Source organism: Sarcophilus harrisii, chromosome 1 (assembly GCF_902635505.1).
Source record: "Sarcophilus harrisii chromosome 1, mSarHar1.11, whole genome shotgun sequence".
In the NCBI taxonomy this organism is placed as follows: Eukaryota; Metazoa; Chordata; class Mammalia; order Dasyuromorphia; family Dasyuridae; genus Sarcophilus; species Sarcophilus harrisii.
This window is the reverse complement of record NC_045426.1, coordinates 653,687,147-653,708,845: the sequence shown is the minus strand read 5'-3', so window position 1 is coordinate 653,708,845 and position 21,699 is coordinate 653,687,147. Positions and strand designations below refer to the sequence as shown.

General features: G+C 37.3%; 1 protein-coding gene across 3 annotated transcripts in view; it reads left to right on the top strand.

Moving 5' to 3' along the window:
• Window positions 1-21,699, top strand: part of KDM4B (lysine demethylase 4B) — a 264,403-nt gene that overhangs the window by 196,799 nt on the left and 45,905 nt on the right. For 2 of the 3 annotated variants that reach the window (XM_031947800.1, XM_031947801.1), the window contains exons 9-11: window positions 1-155; window positions 7,661-7,762; window positions 8,259-8,431. The exon at window positions 1-155 is cut by the window's left edge and continues 42 nt beyond it. In XM_031947800.1, coding sequence (XP_031803660.1) covers window positions 1-155; window positions 7,661-7,762; window positions 8,259-8,431 — 430 coding nt within the window. The remainder of the gene's footprint in view (window positions 156-7,660; window positions 7,763-8,258; window positions 8,432-21,699) is intronic. The other variant, XM_031947802.1, reaches the window with a different exon arrangement.

The following is a 21,699-nucleotide window of genomic DNA, read 5'->3' as shown; positions in this document are numbered from 1 at the left end:
TTTGTGAGAGTGCTGCAGCCAGAGCGCTATGAACTGTGGAAGCAAGGAAAAGATATTACTGCTTTGGACCACATGAAGCCCACTGCACTAACTAGCCCCGAACTGATGGCTTGGAATGAAACTAAGGCTGTGCTGAAAGCTAAGCTCCTTCGGAGGTAAGATTTGTCATGAACAGGAGTGTTCAGAGGATCAGTTTCAGTTGCTTTTGCACTCATGCCATTCTGAAAGCAAGAGAGGCCCAAAAGCAGTCCTCACTGGGAAAAAAGAGAGAGATTTCTAGTTTCCATTCACAAATAGCATACAGAAGTGTGGATATTTTGAAACTCTCAAACTCTGTACTTCTCTTTTTAACTGGATGAATGTATCTCTGGTGAAATTTGTTTTTAAAGGGTACTTCTGTATTCCTAAAATTGATGGATCCTAAGGCAAGAAGGCAGAGCCTTACAGGCACTTTCTCTTTCTCCTACACAAGAAAAATCTGCCTTAGTAAGCACTGTGGCCTTTTTAAAGAAGTGCCATCAAAAGAAGTCCTCTTTTGTGTATCAAGACTTCTTTCCTCTCACCACCTCTGTCCAGCTAGAAATCTTCCTGTTGCCCTTTAAGTTTAAGCTCTTCCGGACTTGTCTTTCTTCTCTGACATCACACAAGTTTGTATATCTGCTTCTAAAAGAAAAGTATTTGTTTTAGAAAATTTGATTTCTAGGGCAAGAGGACCCTGTTTCTCTTTGACAGAGAGGATGTTCAAAACCTTCTTGGCTTTTGGGAGATGGCAAGCTGTTCCTCCAGTAAGTTAGCTAGACTTCTGCAATACTTGAAGGAATGTATCTTGCTTTAGTTTTTCCTGAACACTTTAAAACAAACCACAAAATTGGTGATGCCACAGTGATTTCTAGAATGATTAAAAAACCTTGTTTTGACAGAACTTTTTCAGAGTTCCAAGTGGTCTAATTTAGAAACTTCTTATATTCATTTTTTAAAAATTCCTGGAGCACTTCAAATTTTCCCTGATGTGTTTGTTGATTTATAGAATAGAAAGGTGCTTCAGGGGCTGTTTTGTAGGATGAAAGGAAGGAAGGCAGGAGTCATTACTTGTGGAGGCAATTGTCTTCATGAAAATACAGATTTAAACATTACTCTTATGTCTAGAGTAATGGGACCTTATGTAAACCTTATGTCTAGGTTTGGGAATTATCTTTGTGCCAAGGATTAAAGAATACCTCAAAATTGGGTAACAAGCATTTTCTAAACAGATTTCTCTTCATAAACATACATTTTAAGCTTTGTTATTCATTTCAGAATGCTTTTCCAAGTGTCTGTCCCCTTTAGTGTTATCCGAGTCTGTCAAGGATATTTGTTTGCCATCAGATGCAACAATAGAATTCTCATATAGGGTCCAGCAAATATTGCCTATGACTTTTTGAATCTCAACTCAGTGTTCAATTGATCCTTGATTAGGCTTTGTATTGGGATGGGGGAGGTAGTAAAGAGGGAAGAATTTCTCCTCATCACACTACTTGGATGATTTGAAACTTGTCCTCCCTCATCTCTATTTAAGATAGAATGGGGTCTTATGGGGTCTTTAAATGGAATTTGGGAATCTCCCAATTACTTGGACTTATCAAATCATAATAAACAATAAGAATACTCTTTACACTCATACATGGTTACATGGGGGACTAAACTCTGAGACTCTGGAGGCAAGAAAGTTCTCTTTGAACTAGTCAGGTGCAAGGAATTGTTCACTTATGAAGAAAAAAATTTCACTAAATATTTAGAACATTTCTTTTCTTCCAATTGTTATTTTTTTTAAACAGCTTTATTTAATTATCAACACCTTAGTTAGGCCTGGCACTGTGACTGTTTTTGTGAACTTATACCACTTTTATGCATTATAGGCCATTTTGGCTTCATCAATTTCTCTGGACCTTTTCTTTGAAAATAAGTAATACTAGCTTAGTGATCTCATTATATCCACTCCCAATATATAATAGTTATTCTTTCTCTCTTTATAATACCTTTTATGATCTTTACTCCTGATTTCTTATTGTTTGTGTTACAAGAAAACAAAGTTCTAATTGGGGCTTTCCTCATTCTCCCCAATTGATCTTCTGGCACTTAAGTCTTAAAGGTGAAGTGGATATACAGACTTAGCCCTAGATAAGGAAGATACTCAGAGATGGTATTTGCATAATGGTTGAATTGATGGTGGTCCAAGTTAATTGGTCAGCAGAGCTGATTGCCAATACACAGGAATAACATTTTCAAAACTGTTATCTGGCATAGAAGGTTTTATAAATGGCCTGCTAATAGGACAACCAGAATCAAACCGTAAATGAGAACTAGTTCTCTATCTCACTAGAGGAAGGAGAAAAAAAAAAGCCCAACTTTTTCCAAGAAGAAACCTGAATTACCAGAGAATTGGATGTTCCATATAGAAATATGTTTTATGCACAATATACCTTTCTTCCTTTCCTTCCCTTTGTCTCCTCAGTCATTTGTGCCTCCCTTTTCTTTTAATACCCTTGAGATTCCATATGCTTTATGGCAAGAGAAAGTACCAAGTAAGCTGGTGCTGTTCAATACTTTTCTCTCTTTCCACAGAAGCCCTTCTTTTCTGTTATCCTGTGACATGTTCATATTCTGAGAGAGGGACTGAATAGCAGATTAAACAATGTTCAGGCTCTCATTTTAAAAAACCTTTGGGATGTAAAGTAACACCGATTTTTTTTTTTTTTAAATTTAATAGCCTTTTATTTACAGGATATATACATGGGTAACTTTACAGCATTAACAATTGCCAAACCTCTTGTTCCAATTTTTCACCTCTTACCCCCTCCCCCCTCCTCCCCTAGATGGCAGGATGACCAGTAGATGTTAAATATATTAAAATATAAATTAGATACACAATAAGTATACCTGACCAAAACGTTATTTTGCTGTAGAAAAAGAATCAGACTCTGAACTATTGTACAATTAGCTTGAGTAACACCGATTTTTAAAAAAGTAATTGAGTTCCCTTTTTCTTTGGAAACCTTGATTAATGATTAATTTTTTTAAAGCTGATGACCAGAACTGATCTGGCTCATTCCTATAACTAAAGTATGGTTTACTTGGGTAAGGAAGACAAAGCACTTCATTCTGCAGTGCTTTCCTCTTCTCTGTCTGTCTCCTCCCCTTTCTAACTAAAGTGTCTCATCTGCAGTTTGTAAATATGGAGATAACCTTTTTCTACCTGCCTCTCACCTACTCATTCATGGACATAGATACACAGAGCTTTAAAGAGAAGTTAGAGAACACTTAGCAAATATGTTACAGGTTAAAATGGAATTGAAGCAGTCTGTCCCTCTCTTATCCATCCTTCCCTGTTTCTTCCTTTTCTCCTCTCCCTCTCCTTTTTTCCCCTCTCCCTCTCCTTTTTTCCCCTCTCCCTCTCCTTTTCTCCCCTCTCTCTCTCCTTTTCTTCCTTCTTCCTCTCCTTTTCTTCCTTCTCCCTCTCCCTCTCTTCCCTTTCCCTCTCCCTCTCTTCCCTTTCCCTCTCCCTCTCTTCCCTTTCCCTCTTCCTTTCCTTTTCTCATCCCTTCTCCCTCCTCCTCCCTCCCTCCCTCCCTCCCATACCCCTTCCTTTTTTTTTTCTTCACTGTTCCATTGACATTTTTTCCTTTTAAAAATAAAATACTTATATCTACATATGCATACATATATATATTCTTAAGTGTAGCATGCTTGGGGGTGGTGATGGGGGATGAAAAGGGAAAAAAGAATAAAGTTTATATATATATATATAAATACTTTTTTGATCTGGTAATTTTTTGAAACTGATGTTACGCTGGGCACATGACAATGTTCTTTTGTTTTGCTTTATTTTGCTTTCTATTGCTTTTCTGTTTTTTTTTCTTACTCTGTTTTTGTAAAATAAAATAAATTATAAAAAATAAATAAGTAAAAATAAAAATAAAATACAGGTAATTAGTCCATAAAAGGAACATCACACCTACTTCTCCAGAAATATCTTTAAAAGACCTCCCCTTTCCTTCATCCTCTCCTGCTCCCAGGTCTACTTTTCTGAAGGGGACCTATTACATTGGGATGTGTGGTTGCTATGAATAGGCTATTTAGTCATATTCTCCTTATGCTGAATCTGATACCATCCTATAGTAGTCACATTTGCCAGATGTTTATTACCTTGAGAATGAAACTGTTTTGTGGGTTTCCTTGCTAATGGCATTTAGGTATGTTACTTTGATTCCTATTGATATTGAATTTCTGAAGCTTTTCTCCTTTCTTGAATATAACAGAATCTGGTCCAACCAATTATTGAGCCAGAATCCCTCAAAAGCAAGTGGTCAGCCAGACTTCTAGAAGAGGAGAGTCCACTAACTCTCAAGACAACCAACCCATTATACTATTTACTATGTTTTATATATGATAAATACGACCCATTCATTCAGTATACATTTATTAAGCATCTACTATGTGCCAGCATCATGTTGAACACTGGGGGTACAAATAGGAAAAAATAGTCTTTGCCTTCAAGAAGCTTACAGTCTTAACATACAGGGGGAAGTAGAAGTAGGACAGAGAGAGAGTACCTAACTTGGGAGCATGTTGTTTGTCAAGTGGAAGCCAAGTTGAGCCACTGATTGAAAATGAAGTTACTTGCCCTTTGTAAAGGAAGGCTTAGGGTACACTCAAATCAGAAGGTAGAGGCAGCTGAGAGTGCCAAGAAGGAGTTCAAGATATTGCTGCTGGTCCTGCTTTCTTCAGCAAGCAGTGTTTTAAATTAAAGTCAGCTAAGGTTTTCCAACATGGAATGATTTACTTAGTGAAATAGTGGCCTTGCTCATCATTGGAGGTCTGCAAATAGGCTGGATGACCACTTTCTGGGGGTACTTTAGAAGGTACTCTTAGGTTAGGTATGGGTTGAATTAGGTGGTCTCTGAAGTCTTTTTCCATTTTTAAATACTGTAATCCTCTGGAATGAGATATATTAGATCAGGGGTCCTCAAACTTTTAAAATAGGGGGCCAGTTTACTGTCCCTCAGACTGTTGGAGGGTTGGACTATAATAAAAACAAAACTTTGTTTTGTGGGCCTTTAAATAAATTTCATAGCCCTGAGTGAGGGGATAATCATCCAAAGCTGCTGTATCTGGCCCGTGGACCGTAGTTTGAGGATCCCTGTATTAGATCATAGAATCATGCAGTCGTGTGATCAAAGTTCATGTAGTCTACTGCCTCATTTTACATATGATCAAAAGCCAAAGAACGTTTTGCCCAAATTCACATGAGAACTAAGTAGTAAAACTGGGATTTGAACCCAGGATCTTTGATTTCAAATCCAGGGCTCTTTCTACTATGTCATGTTGCTTTTTTTTTTTTTTTTTTTTTTTTTTAAACAAGACTCCTGTATGCCCCATAAGGGATGGGGGCAGTAAAGAGCATGGATCTGTTAAGCTAGATAATTTTGATCCTATAGGAACATAGATTAAATGTTGGAAGGGATTGTTGAGGTCATTGAGGCAAGTTTCCACGTTTTATAAATGAGGAAGCTGAGGCCCAGAGAATTTAATGACATCCAGGGGTCACTCTGTTAGTAAAGTGTGATAGAGGATACAAACCCAGGTTCTATTGATTCCAAGCCTAATGTTCTATTGACACCACATTGTCCCCATCTTACTCCCACCATTTAAAAACAAACAAACAGTCCTCTAGAGACTATATAAAGAGCCTTTTCTCTTGCATCTTTTTAAGGAGAGTGTTGAAAAAGCTGTCTCCTGATCATTTCAGCAGGTGTGCTCTGCTGGCTCCACAGATACCTGTGTGAATATGTGTGGGTCTGTTTCCCCATTTAACAAAATTAACTAGGCATCTTAAAGAATATTTGGCTTGTCTCTAGTGCTTCACCTTTCCCAAGATCTCCCATGCGAAGCACAAAGTGGAACTACTAAGTAACTCTTTTTACTTTTGAGGAGAGACTGTTTTTAGGAACTTTAGCAGTGAGAAAAGCTGATCCTTACTGGTTCAGTTGAATGTTCCTGCTAATGAATATCTTGCAGGTGTGAAGTTAACATCTATACTTGGAGGGTGGACCATATGGTTGGAGTCTAGCAATTATAAGTGACTATATGTGTAGATTTATTTTTCCTCTGTTAATCATTATTTTGTTTTAGTATCCCCTTCCCTTCTTCATTCAGTTTGTTGTCTCATTAAAGGCTTTACTACTTTCTTTCACTCTACTCCAGTTCTAATTATCAGCCTGGTTTCTGGATAGGCTTTGGGAATGTTGGTAGCTGCATCTCTATTTCATCTGAAGCTTAGGTGGGTAGGTAGTTGTTGGAAGGATTCACTGCTTTGTCATTCTGTAGCAGATGTAATGGTGCAGAATGAAAAAAACATATGGAAGCCACCATCTCCCAGTTTTCTTTTTACTAAAATTGGTGACATTTACAGCTTTTTAGAACAGACATTGCTCTTAAGTAATGAAGTATTTTTCATTTTATTTAACTCTTCTCTGCCTTCCTAAAGAAAAAAAAAAGAATAGCGGTGACAAAAAGATAACAGGAGTAGAAACAATATGTATCTGCCTTGTTGTCACTCCCATGAGAATCCACTGATTCACCCACGTTACCTCCCCTTGGAGAAAGTATTGTGGTCAAGAGAAGAAAAGACTTGACAATATAGGATATACATATATACATACACACACACACATATTCTGTTTATTTATTTTTAATTTAGTCAAGATTCAACTCAAATGGAAAAAGAGCTATTTAATTAATAAATAGCTTTGTCAAATTTGCAACAAGAAGGTCTAAGGACTTTCTCCTTTCTCCCTATCTTGCCATTTATGCTTTTAGCAAAAGCTTATATTTCACAATCTCTAGTTTCTCCACTGACTCAATAAATATTGAGGACATTATAGAAAGAGATTCCTTCTTACAATTTTGGACAGAATGACCTATAGAGTCTATTCCAGCTCCAAAAATTGGGTTGTTGTGTAGTTCTTGTACTTTTGGGAGTCTTTATCTTCTCTAGCTCAGCTGGAAATGTCTGATCGGGGATTAATAAAGCTATTTCTAGAGATTCTTTTCATCTAAAAGCAGTTTTCCCTACAGAGGAAGGTATTCTCTAGGCTTCCCTCTTCCCTTGAGCTGTCAGCTTCTTATCTTTCTACTCTTGTTTTCTTCTTTTTTAGTCTACCTTCTTAAAATAAGCTGTTTGCTTTAGTCCTTTTGTTGCTTTCTCCAAGTTATTCTTTGTCATGTGGAGTGAATTTATAAGCTTACTCATTTCTCTTTCCTTCAAACATATTAAAATGATCTGCACAGCCATAACATTTTCCTAGGGACATTTTACTCTGAAATAAAGTGAGGCACTTATTTTTAGGAACCTTCTTCTGGCTCTCCCTTTCCCTGCCCTGCCAAGAAATTAGGAAGGAAAGAAGCTAGTCTTTCCTAAAGTAGTCTTAAGGTGGAAAAGGAGAGCTCAGAGTAAAGTAGTAATAATGGGTATTTATGTGTAATATATTCGCAATATTCATGTATGGGGGGAAAGTAAGGGAGGGGAATTTAAAAAGCTAGACAGGGAAGTGTAATTAGATAATGTCTTAAAGAGATAAAGAAAAATCTTAGAGGAAAAAAACCCTGAAAATTTACATTCTAGACAAATTAGTCTGAAGGAAAACAGACACTGGAAAAAGACTGAGGAGGAGAGAAAACCAAATATAGAAAGGAAGAGAGAGCAGAACAGAAAGCCTGGCCTATCGTAAGTCAATTCTTTTTACTCTCTTCCAGGAAGTTTGTTTGACATTTTCATCCAGAATTTGCATTCGGTTCAAAGCATCCCTTGTCTCCTTTATGCCTAAATATAAGTAACACTCCTTTGACTTAGAGTGTCAAAGAACCATTTCCAGAAGTTCGTTGGGTGTCAGGTTTGACTTCCCACTTTCAGATGTCATCAGCATCCTCTGCTTGGCATCAGCACTGCACCCATGTTTGATCATTCCCCTTGCCCTTCCCTCTCTTTCAACCCATTCTTTCCTTTATCACCCTAACCCTTTTCCCTACCTCTCCTCCCCAGAGAAAGTATTCTCCCCATTCCTATTGTTGGAGCAGATATGATGGCCCAAGAGATTTAGGTTCTCTCAAAAAAAAAAAAAAAAAAAAAAAAAAAAAAAGGGAGGGGGAAGGACGCTGGTTTTATTAGTATTAAGTTATTTAACCAAGAATGTCAAATTACTTTCACAAATCTACTATCCTAGGTCTCACAGAAAAAGAAGCCAGCCTAGGAGGCATAAGACAGAAGACCAGAAGTCTTTGGGAGAGGTTATGGCTGCAGAAACTCTTTTGGAGGAGGGCAAAGTGAAGGAAGAACCCAAACATGAACCTGATCTAGAAGAAGAAGAGCAGCACAAAACTCCTGAAGGTGGTGAAGGTAAGTCACAAACCACATGCCAGTGTTTCTTCTCTCTAGCCCACAATTGCTCATTATTAAGGGCTTAGGTACTACATGATGCTTGGGAGGGTGGCTGGGGGGATGATCTGTAATAATTCTTTAATCCTTCATTAAAGCAGGTAAGACATTTAAAAGCAGAGATACAATCACACATCCTTGAAGTAATAAGATTATTGTTTATTTTAACCAGAAGCTCAATGGAGCCTTTCTCCAATGCTCAGTCAGTACTTACATCTACAACAGTAGTAGATTCTCCCTCTTTCTTTTAGAAGTCAGTTCAAATATCTTTTTGGCAGGGTGGGAAGTGTTTGCCAGAGCTATTGGTTTTATAAAAATGTATATTACAAGAGTTACATTTTTTTAAAAATATTTCACAAAGAAATGAATCGATATATTTTATCTGCCCCATCCTAACCAGGGTAGCAGTTGTTCATAGCTCATAGAAGAATGAAGTGTGTCTGTCTTCAGTAGACAAATTTTTGTTAATTCCATTACTGCAGGACACTCTCTGCCCAATGGGCCCCCCATCAATAAATAAATCAATGCCCTCATAAGTAGAGAAAGTCAAACTGGAATTCTCTTGTAGCCCTTGAGTAAGGCAAAAAATTATAAAAGGCAGAACGTGCAGGATTCTTTTAGAGTTGGCATTCTGGAAGCCCATGACCAGAACTGTCTACTGAAGCACTGTAACATAGGTTCTAAAATCCTTGCTCTGTCCTATATAACAGCAGATTCTTTGGAATATGTGTATGTGTATGTATATATGTATATCCTATATTGTCAAGTCTTTTCTTCTCTTGACCACAATACTTTCTCCAAGGGGAGGTAAGGTGGGTGAATCAGTGGATTCTCATGGGAGTGACAACAAGGCAGATACATATTGTTTCTACTCCTATTATCTTTTTTGTCACCGCTATTCTTTTTGTGCAAAGAAAATGTGAGGAGAGCAACAGGAAGTTTTCTCTCCCCTTTATTTGCAAGTGCACATATATTTAGTGCATTATGATAAATGTCCCAGGTCAGCCATAAATTTATTAATCACTATAACAAATGACCTCAGATACTTATGTTTCCATCGTATAAGGGGTATGGAGTAGAATTATATCTTTTTTTTTTTTTAATGTGATCTTTTGACTCTTAAGGATGGGCAATTCAGCTTTGTTACTAAAAACAAAACCATTGTATGATTTTAAAAAAATTATTTTTACACAGACTTGGTACTTCTAGAACCACAGAATCATAGAATTTAAAAAGAGTTTGTTGTTGCTTAATTGTTTTTTTTAGTCCTGTCCTAAAGGACTTTGTGAACCTATTTGGGGTCTTCTTGACAAAAATACTGAGTGGTTTACCATTTCCCTCTCCAGTTTATTTTACAGATGAGAAAACTGAGGTAAGCAGGGTTAAGTGACTTATCCAGAGTCATACAGCTAGGAAATGGATTTGAACCCAGGTCTTTCTGACTCAGACCTGATACTCTATCCACTGTACCAGCTAACTGTTCTTTTTTTTTTTTTTTTTTTTAATAAATTTTTATCAAACTTTGTTTTTTCATCTAAATTTTCTCTTTTCTGCTCCTTCTTGGCTGTCAGAGTCAGCCTATATAATAGGTTTTTTTTGTTTTTTTTTTAAAGAGGAAAAAAGGTAAACAAAACTGATCCAGTAGTACCTCAAAAAAGTCTGACTGCATATGGTGTATTTTCCATGGGTGGGCCTCTACAACTTCTGCTGAGGAGTAGAGGGAGATGCCCTCTTGTGGCTTTCTCTTTGGAAAGAACTTTAGTCGCATTCACTGTCATTATTCCCACAACTATAAATGTTGTCACTGTTGCTCATTAAGCTATATAGCAATTTTTTCAAGACTGTCAGCATTTCCTGTGTTCCTCGTGTTCATTGTTTTTTATATACAATAAGAGTCTATTATATTCATGCAACCCAATTTTGGTATAACCAGATGGTAGCTTATAATCAATAGGAAGCATATATTAAGGGCCTGCTCTGCACAGGCTACTGTGTTCTTGGTACTAGCTTCCCTATCTTCAAGAAGTTTCCATTCTTTTGGGGGAAATAGTGTACATATGTATTACTTTAAGATGTGTTCCTCATTTTATAGCTTAGGAAACTTAAGTGCTTTGCCCAGGATCACACCGCTAGTGTGTGTCTAGGGCTGCATTTGAATCCAGGCTTTCTGACTCCAGGCCCAGCACTCTGTGCACTATGCTCTAAGTTATGTGATTTTGGCTATTATTTTCCAATTTTACACTTGAGAAAACAGATTCAGGATGGTTAAATGACTTATGTATTATCACAATATCTAATAAGTTGGGATATTTGTTTTTTAGATGTCTTCTGGGTATAGTATTTTATTGTAGTTGCTGTGCCTTATAACAAAACATCCTAGCTGAAAGAAACCTTGAAACAATGAATGTTAAAAGTAGCAGGAACTCTAGAAACCACCTACTCCAATTGCCCTATTTTACAAATAGGAAAACTAAAGCCCAGGAATAAAGAGTATTTACTGGCAGGGTCATACTGGAATCAAGTTACTGGAGCTTTCATAAATTTTCCATCTTGCTGGATAGTTCTTTGAGCAGAAAAAAGGACAAAAAATGATGGCTTGATCCATATTCCTTCATGGCCATCAGATGGGGATTGCCTCAGTCTCTTTATATAGTAACAGAACTTTGACTAGGTCCATAGATGTTCATGTGTCCCCTGCCTGGCTCCTAGGTTGCCTTCTTCTTAGCACTATCTTATGATTGATGAGCTCTGAAAGCTCTTTGCTTATAATAACTATAGTAAGTCAAGAATACCTCATTGTCAGTGTCTGGACAGTATGGCATTTAAAGTCCTCCTTTTCCCTTTTTTCTCTCTCCCTCCTCCTCAGTTTTGAATAAATAGAGGGAAAAAAAGTCTTATGTTTTGGTGGCTTTCTTAGCCACCATCTAAAACCAAATGTTTCTGGACCATGATGGTACTACTTGCAATTTTCTGAACCCTCTCCTTTAAAGGCTTTGGGCCAAGATCAGGCAGGTAGCCCTGAGGGGAAAAGTAGCTCGTACATTGCTTTCTAGAGTGTGGTGAGGAAGCTGGTGCTAGACTGGACAGTTCCTAGGTGGTTCCCAATTTATGAATGGGTTGTATTGTCAAATTTTGTTTATAAGTCAGATATTTGGAATTCAGTGCATTTACTGTTTTGAGTTCTCTGATTATTGTGGCTCTCTTTCCTTTGGTTTGAGTGCTCTCTTAGACTATAAGCTTTTTTGGGGAAAGGCAGATCTATCTCCACCTCAGCTGGGATCATATAGTAGTAGAAATTTAGACCTTAGAAATACCCAATAAATATCACATTCAGTTATGTCCTTTTTCAGTGCTTTAAGTATTATTTAAAATGTTTTCCATTTGTGTTGAATTCGAGTGAAGATGAAGAGAAGGGGACAAGCATTTAACTCTTACCTTGTGTCCCAAACACTGTGCTAAGAGCTTTATAAATTTTATAAATATCATCTCAGCTGAGCCTCACAACAAACCTATGAAATACGTGCTGTTATTCCCATTTTACAGTTTAGGGAACAGAGGCAGACAGAACTTAGGTGACTTGCCAGGGTCATATAGCTTTTGAGTGTTTGAAGGCAGATCTGAATTCAACTTTTCCTGACTCTAGTCTGAACTCTCTTTCTTCACCTGCCTACCTCTAGCTAGCTTAATGGAAAGAGCAATTTGCTTAAATTTAACAGTTTAGAGGCCAAACTTTTTTTACCTCTTTTTGGATCATGGCCCTATGTGAGTTATTTCTCCATTCTCTGTCTCATCTTTCTTATTTGCAAAATCAGGATGCTCCTTGTATATACAGGAAATATTACCAGGAAACCATTCTATGAACTTTTAAAGAGTTTAGAAATATAAATGATAAGGATGGGATGGTAAAAATGTTTTTATTAGTGAAGTAAATACATAGTTTTTAATACACAATTTACTCTAGCGAATTATAGATAGTGTCCACAAATCTACTCTAGCGAATTATAGATACAGTGTCCACAAAGTTGTATTGTCCATTATACTTTATTTTTGTTATTTTTTAAAGAAATGGGTAACATATGAAGCTGGTTTTCCAGGCTTATGAATAGGATCCTATTTATTCTATAATGTAACTGAGTTATTGTACTAATAGTATATATCTTTGTTCTGGAAGGAATTCATGGAAGATGGAGAGAAGAACATTTCATCCCTACCCTTTCCTGTGCCTTAGCTCCTGGGGCAAATTTTTGAAATAACTTGTTTATATGCAGTATCTTTTTCTCCTACTTCCATTCCTGTGCCCCTCTTCCTACATCCCTTTTCCCTTCATCTTTATCCTGATTTGCTCAGTGGTGTTCCATTTTCCACATTCGCCCTACCCATACACACCTAATTAAAAACTTTTTCTTCAATGTACAGATCTTAATTCAGTGCAGGAAAAAAACCCCAGCACAAATAACCTGTTCCATAACAATGTGATAACTAATTCCAAGGTATTTGCATCTTTCAAAGCCTTTTTCCCCCTAGTATACAAAGTGAATTTTCATAAGATACTTATGTGGTGTTTTATGCAAGAAAAATTTATGCGGAAGATAGAAAACATTCAGGCAGTAGTTGAGACTGATTTTTTTGTTTGTTTGTTTTGCTAGGGAGAAAGGACTAGAAAGAGGTTGGGAGTGCCTGGGAATGTACTCCTGGATCTGTTCCTTTAACTGATTCTAGTATTTTCTCTTCCTCCACTTCCAGGCACACCAATTTACTTGAATATACTCACATTTTACCCAAAGGGATACCATGACAACAGCACACCTCCTACCATCATCAGGTGTGGTTGTTTGTGGGACTTGTTTGTAAAGCTTTGAATCATATGTAGATATTTATATCAGTGGTTTCTTTAAAGTTGATTTCAGACTTTTTTCCCTCCTTTTTGGTAGTCTGCTAGTTTCATTTGTTTCATAAGGATTTTGTAAGAATCACTCATTTAGGTAAATCATCATCTTCTATTTCACACATCTGGAATATGTTGCATGAGGGACTGCAAGGAAGTATGTGTTTGTAAGTCCTACCCATAGAAGAAACTTATAATACAAATTTTTCTAAGAGGTAACTGTGTAAGTGGCCTTTATGATGCCTTTACTAATATTGTATTGGAAATATGATCACTGTTTGCTTGGTTTTCTTCAGAAGTTCTCCAAGAAGTCCTCTCTCTCTTCTAATCTGCCATTCATATGTCTGCCAAAATAATCTTTCCTGAGGATAGATCTTATTCTCTTACTCATCTGTGCTAACATCCCCAATGACTCTCTGTTGCCCAACCAGTGAATTTGAAACTCTCTTAGCATGGTGTTCAGAACTATCCACAATCGGATTCTCCCCTACCTTTCCAGCTTTATCCCATTTTTCCTTGGCATACTCCATGTTCTCAGCAAATTGTTTTTCTGCACTTCCAACAAATCCAATTTATAAACATATGGTAAACATTATGGCGTGTATCTCTTTGTGCTTAGGTGCTAAGGATTCAAGGATAATACAAAAACAGAGCTTTTGTCCTTTTCCTATATCTAAGATGATTTTCTGCTACTTCTTGACTCGGTGAATTCCTTCTAAAAGGCCACATCCTCTAAGCATGTCTCTTCCTCTGGTTAGCGATGACTGTCCCTTTTTGAACTTTTTTAAACACTGTCTGTCTCATGTCTTTATGATAGTCATCTCTCTTGGTGACTTCAGTTCCATAAAGGTGAAGATTATGTCCTAATTAATCTTTTTTGTTTCTTCTTGTCTACAGTGTGCTGCACATAAAGAGTGTTTGTTAGATGAATGGATGCAAAAATCTTTCTTTTAAGAACTCAGCAATAAGATAAGGCAATAAGATTAGGCAAGTCATTATTACTAATCCTTGAGGTTTGCAGAGAGGACTGGAGTTCAAATCCTTACTTTGTCATTACTATAACTTTCATCAAATAACTTCTTTGACTTCAGCCTCCTCATCTGTAAAACAAGCAGGTGGGGCTAGTTCCCCAGGTCCCTGCATGTTCTAAATCTTCTTATCCTTATATATATTAAAGGTGGTGACTGCCAAGCAATCTTATTAATAGCTTTAGTGCCTGTAAGATGAGGATCAAATGAAGTAAGAGAACTAAAAATCTTTGCAATTCATGAAGTACTATGTAAACATCAGTCATTGTTACTATTATCATCATTATCATTTTTAATTGGAGACTAACCAATTTGGGCCTTGATTGTCCAGACTTGAGATTAGATTATACATTCCTTTAGGCAGAGTCTATGCACTTGGTAGATTTGTAATGAATTGAATTATACCCCATTAAGTGTGACCACTGTAAAAGAGAATGTTGTCAAATTTGGGAGGTTAGATTTTCCTTTCTAAAGCCATAAGAATATTTTAATGCCATGATGAATATCTCTTACTTGGTTGAAGGCTCTTAGTCATTTCACTTTAATAATTTGAATGAAAGATAAATCTAATAGATACATTGATTAAATAAATGATCATACTTGGAGACACCTGAGAAATGGTAGCAAACATTACATTATGTGGAATGATTTGACAATTTTAATGTATTTTCTTTTCTGATTTTGATACTAGCTTAATGTTTTTAAAAATTGTAAGTGCTAAATAACTCCCTAAGAAACTCCCTTAAAAAGAAAACTTAATACAATATGCATTTATTTAATGACAAATTCTTAATAGGGAAAATATTTTGAACTGCTAAGAAAAGGAAATTATCTGAAAGTGTGATCTCTTTACATAGACCTCAGAGACCATATATAATAAGGAATATGTGTATCTGATTGAGAGTCTAAAGGACAAAAAGAAATTAATGTGGCTTTGTAATTTGTGGAAGTCCATATAAGCTTCTCCTGGTGTTAGAGTATCCCAGACACTCTTGTGTTCCTACCATATGCAACTGTGTTTTAGATCTGTTTTTCACACCTCTGCACAAACACCTGCTTTTTCCTCGACTATCACCATAGGTTCTCATGACTACTGTTGGGTAGGAGGAAGAATATAGCAAAAGGAAATGTAGAAAGCATTGACAGCACTTAATTCCCTCTATCCTAGAACAGCTCAGGTTAGCAATACTTCTTCCCATTTCACACAAGCAGAATGAAGTACCACTGTACATGGGAGGGAATAAATAAGTGATTACTAGTAGAAGTGGAACAGTTTCAACAAGTTGGTCAAGTAGACAAATTGTGGAGAGCATATGATGGCCTCTTAGGAAAATCTCGGATATTTGAGACAGGAGAGGCAGAAGTAGAATGTTATATCAAAGGTTATTCTGACTTTTACTTTCCTGTAACCACTTCCAGGATACTGAACAGGATAAGTACTGAATCTGAGTTGTGTCTGAAGAACCCCCAGTGAAACCTGCTACCTCCCAAAGTAGGGCATTCCATTTTATTTCAGGGAATTATGTTTTTTCTTATGTGGATACTAAATCTAATTTTGTTTGATGTCTCCCTTCCACATGAGTCTGAGAGAAAGTGGTCATGTGTCTCTGCTCCTAAGTTTTCTCTTCTCCAGGCTGATCACTCCCCACCTCAGCATCTTGATTATCCTCAGTCACTGGACATAGTCCATTTTGAAGTCAGAATATTTTTATTGACTAAGAAACACTGTCCGAAAGAAAGAAAGCAATTTGCCCAAGATCATACTTAGAGTACGTAGTGGTGTCAGGATCTTAACCTAAGCCCTGTAGCTCCAGATTCACTGGAAAGATCCTCTTTACAATGGTGTTCTTTACAGTTGGGTTTCAGTTGTCAGCTAGTGCCTGGTCTTAGAATTAATGAATTTTTTCAGAATCTCCTGCAGTCATGGAGCTCCAGGACCATAGGAGACACTGAGGACTAGGGTTTGCTCTCTGTGGCATCTCTCCCTGGAATAAGAGGTCCCTGTCATTGCCATCATCTTCATCGTCATCACACATTACCTCCGACTGATCCTGGCAGTGTCCTAACTTTTTTCATTCATCCTGTGATGCCAGCGCTATACCAGTTAGCCTCATTTTCCAGGAAGCCATCATAATGAAAAAAATAACTAAGGACTTGGAAGGTCTAGAGAAATAGTCCTCCAATAATTCAAATGCCACTTCATTCTAACCAGTATACTGGGCCTTTAGCAGAAATTGCTAGCCAGTTAGAGCGAGGTTTCTTTGGACAATTATTGGAGGAGAGATGATAAAGCAGCTAATTTTAGTCATGCTGTAAAAAGGAGGCTGTAAATATATTTTTAACTCAATGGAACCTGGAAACCATATCCTCTTACTTTTTCAGAGAACATTGAAACTCAGAGAGAAAAAGTCTCCAGGGTCACATAATAAGTGACAAGAGTCCAGATTAGAACCCTGGTTGCCTTATAGTCGAACACAAATACAAAAAATTGTTCATGTTTAAATGAGAGAACTTCTCTGGCCTATTTGAGTTCTGACTCAAAAGTCTCTATTGGATTTGGCTTTCTTGCTCTCTCTCTTTTTAAATGCATCACAAAACCAGAAGAACTCTACATACATAATTGAATAAAGTGGAATTTAAAATCCAATTCAGATTCTAATTTTCAAAACCAGATAGTATTTATGAATGCTTATTTGTCCAAGGGCACTTAGCATATGTATTGAATGTAGCAACTGGGAAAAATGAATAACACCTAGATTTAAGTCAGCTGATGGATGTTCATGGTAGAAAGAGAGCTTCCCCTGCTACTTTTGTGTCCTTGGACAAGATCTCTCCAGGACCCTCAGTCTCCTCATAAGAATGAGGTGAGTTGCTGGACAAATTCTCAAATCCCATCAGACATGACCAGTGATTTTTTTCTTCACACCATGAGGCAGCCCAGATGGTGATGAGGGAAGGGGAAGAGGCTAAATTCCTTACAGTGCTTCAACCTTGGTGGGTGATTCATTGGTTTAATTTGTGAAAAATTTTTATAAAGATGATAATGCTCAAAATGCTTCTGTCTTTGATAGATGGATTAGATTTAAAGGAAAAACTATTTCCTGAAGTAATGATGACACATTTAACAACAAACTCTATCCCTTGGGATTTTAAAAAGTAGGCAATGCAGTCGAGAGGGCCTTGGACCTGGAGGCGGCAGACCTGAGTTCAAATGTGTCCTCAGACTTATTGTGTGACCCTGGTCATCACTTAATTGCTTTCTGCCTCAGATTTCTCACCTATCAAATGAGGAACCCAGAATTGTTGTGAGATAATATTTTAAGGTGTTTTACAGAACCCTAAAAGTGCTATTGAAATACATGCTGCTGGGGTGATGGTAAATTACTCTTTTTGCTTTGTATCGGGGTCTTTCAAATCAAGCCCTACCTGATCTTGATGATGCCATCTAAGCTATTTTACTGCAACACAGTACACAGTGCCTGGCACTCCACAAATATTTGTTGATTGACTTCAGCTCCCAGTCTGGCTCAAGATTTCCTTTAAGCAATGAATCTATCCCCCTCCCTCTGTTTAGGGACTTCAGCCCTTTCTTCTTTCTCGGCTCCACAGCCACTTTCTCCTTCCGCTTCATAGGATTTAAATAGAATAGAGTGTGGGACTTGGAGTCTGAAAGAGCTGAGTTCAAATCCAGCCTCAGATACTCACTAGCTATGTGATCCATGGCAAGTCACTTCACCTCTATTTGCCTGTTTCCTCACAGATTATGAGGATCAAATGTGTAAGCATAAGTAAAAGACATTGCAAACCTTAGTCCTTATTAGTGCTACCTATTGTTGTTGTAGTCCAGTCACCTCATTTTGGAGAGGAGTAAACGGAGACCTAGGGAAGCTGAAGGACTCCCCCTGGGCCAGGGAGTCAAATCTGCAAACATTTATTAAGTGCTCATTGTATACCCAGAAGCAAAAAGGAAGACTTTCCCTGTCATTACTTTCTAAAAGGGAGGTTTGGGGTTGAGGGGGAAGAAGTCCAAGAGGTCCCCAGCTGGACAGGGAAGACGAAAAGTGAAGGAAAGAATGTCATTCCCGAGTCATGTGTTTGTAAAATTTATAAACAGCATCTCTGCTCGGCTGCTTAAATCCAACACCAACCAGTTTATAATGAATTGGGCTACAAGAAAGCTGAGGGTATTGTGTGTCAGTTGCTGTGAATTTTGCAGTTTCTTCCTTTTCCAATGGCTTACACCATAAGTGTGCTACAAAATGATATATTCTTTGTACAGGGAGCTGGTTCTGCTCTACTAAATCATGAGGGCTGCAGGACTTGGAGCCTCAAAAGAAAGAATTGGGGGGTAGGGAGAAATACTGATTGATGTACTAGGCTGGCAGGTGGCAGACATTTTAAATACTCTGGGTCTAGATCTTCAAAAGAGGCATCTTCTGTTGGCCTAAGGCAATATTGGTCTCCTGTTTATACCTGGAGCCTGCCTTTGAATTAAGTGAGAGAATTCTCTCACTTAATTGACTGAGGGCCTTGTAAAATAGATCTTCATCATCTTAACACGTCATTGAAAGTTTTAAATAAAAGTCCTGGTTATCAGCTCATACTGGTCATTTGGAAATCAATAAAACTAGGTGGGGCTCAATTCTGTATTGCTTTTTAAAAATTTTATATAACATTTTCATTGTATAGAGAGTATAAATATGTGACCTATTGTGTGACTAGGGAGAAATTCAATTTGACTTTCATTCAATATGTTTGTTTCTCTAAGGAAATTCAATATGTCTCTCTCTGTAATGCTGCAAAGCTATTTTTCTAAAGGACTGCTTTCAGAAATATGACACTAACTATTTGGATTGACCTTGTTGCCATTTTTGTAAATTTGTCTAAATAAGACCAACAGAATCTAGCCTTTTAAGAGATGGTCCGATTGAGATATCAGCCTAAATGACCCAAGCAAGAAACCTCTCAACTTCATCTTTCTCTGGATTTAATCATTTTATAGCATCTCAGGTTATTGTGTTGCTGCTTATCTGATGTTGTGCTGTGTGGGAAACCTGGCAAATGAACTTTGTCAAAAATATAATGGTTACTTCTTGATTGAAAACTGGTCTGTAAATCTTCATTATTAGGTAAATATCCTTACCCTCCCCCCATTACTTCTCTCGCTCTGATGATGGCCACGTTGACCCATGTGGTAGGTGGGAGTTGGGGGACAGTTCTGATCTTTTGCTGTAGAGAGCCATCTAATTTTCATGTCTTAAGTGAGAAACAATCTCTTATCGAATATATTAAGGTCTAACATCTCTCTGAGCAGCATCTATTACTTATTTTCCTTAAGTGAACCGATACTTTTATTCATTTATTTAAGAGAGGGGATACAAGAGAGTGGAAGGGAATGTATTTCATTATTGACGTAATAAAGGGAGCAGTTAAGAAAGTGTTTGTCATGGCCCAGAGACTCACTTTAAGACCAGAAAAATTTTAATCATTGCAGTTCTGGAAAGGCTCGGCATCAAAATAGCTTGATAATTGTTATATTTCTCTACAGAGGGAATTAGAATTAAATGGTTACAAGTTGGGGCTTTAGAGGGAGGAAAAATAGAGTGGGAGATGCTTTTTTATTTCAGAGGGGGAATGCCTTGTCTCTTTTACAAAATATTGGGCCTCAGCCTTCCAGAGGACATTGTGTGCTGTCCCAACTGCCTCAGAGATGTTGACAACATGCAGTTAAAATGAATGCCAGCAACAGCTGAGGAAGGAGAAATGAAAGCAGCGTTCAAAACGGTGGCCAATCCCTAAATTGCTGTGATGGTAGAATTGGGTCTGTTCTGTGATTAATTTCTTTAAGGCTTGTTCAATAACTTGTGGTGGGCTTTCCTTTACTGTGTAATGAGAGGAACAAGGGAGTTGATATTCAGTTAATAATCATTTGTGTTGTTGCCAAGGGGTCTGAATAAACAGGATCGCATTTACTTAGTGCCTCGGGCAGCTGGGTTAGTGCCAGGCCTGGAGTCAAAAACACCTGGGTTCAAATATAGGCTCAGACTCATACTAGTTGTGTGATCCTGCTACACATATCACAATTTCTGTTTGCCTCTGTAAAATGGGGATAATAGCAACTGCCTCCCAGGATTGTTTGAGAATCAACTGAGATGATCATTATAAAACCCTTAGCATTACACTTGACACATAAGTGTTGTGTAAATCTTAGCTTTTATTGTTAACTACTATTATTATTGCTCAGAGGTAGTTGATGGGGTGGCACTGCAGATAGAGCATTTGACCTGGAATCAGGAAGACTTGAGTTCAAATTCAGCCTCAAATATTTATTGACTGTGTGACCCTAGGTCAGTCACTTATCCTTTGCTCACCTCAGTTTCCTCAGCTGTTAATTGGATATTGTTATGAGCATCAAATGAGATCATATATTTCAAAAGAGAGAGAAGATAGAGGAAATGAGAGAGTCAGATACCAAAATGTCTTGCTTTAGTGTTAGGTGTTCTATGAATGTTTTGTGACTGAATTAATGGAAGAAAGGAACATCATTGAGGCAAAAATTTGGATTAAAGAGTTTAAAATAGAAACACATTATGATATTTCTTTAAGGTTTTTGAGGTGACAGATTTAGCTTTCTGAGTACTACTCTAAGCCAGTCTTGGGTCAGCCAGTCTTTGATCTTTCTCAATATAATGAAAAGTGTGTTGGGAGTCCAAACACCTATCCCTGGTGCTTTTTAGCTTGTGACCATAAACAAATCACTTGTCTTTTGAAGCTGTCTCCTTTCTTATAAAATGGGGGGAATAAGAGAAATGAAATCTATTGTTGTTCTTCCTCCTCTTCCTCCTAACACTGACTATAATGCATTTTCCTAATTTTTGATTATAGTCTTCTAGTTGAATCTAAGTTCAATTTAGGACAAGGATCATTTCTGGCTATTGTTTTTGGATCCCCAATACCTAGCATAATGGTAAATTGAATTTAATTGACTATAGCAGTGGTTCTCAAAGTATGGGCTAGAGAATCCTGAGGATCTCTGAAACCCTTTTAGAGGGTCTACAAATTCAAAAATAGTTTTTATTTTCAATATGGTAAATGTCTATAAATATAATCCAGATAAACAAAAACTCTTTGGAGATATCCTCAATAATTTTTAATAGGATAAAGATACTGAAAACAAAAGTTTGAGAACCACTGGACTATAGGATTGAATTGAATGGAACTGAACTGAAAAAAACAGAATATAGATTTTAAAAAATAATTAAAATCTAAGTTGTTAGTCATATGAAGAGGGGAAAAAAAGCATCCTTCCTTAATCC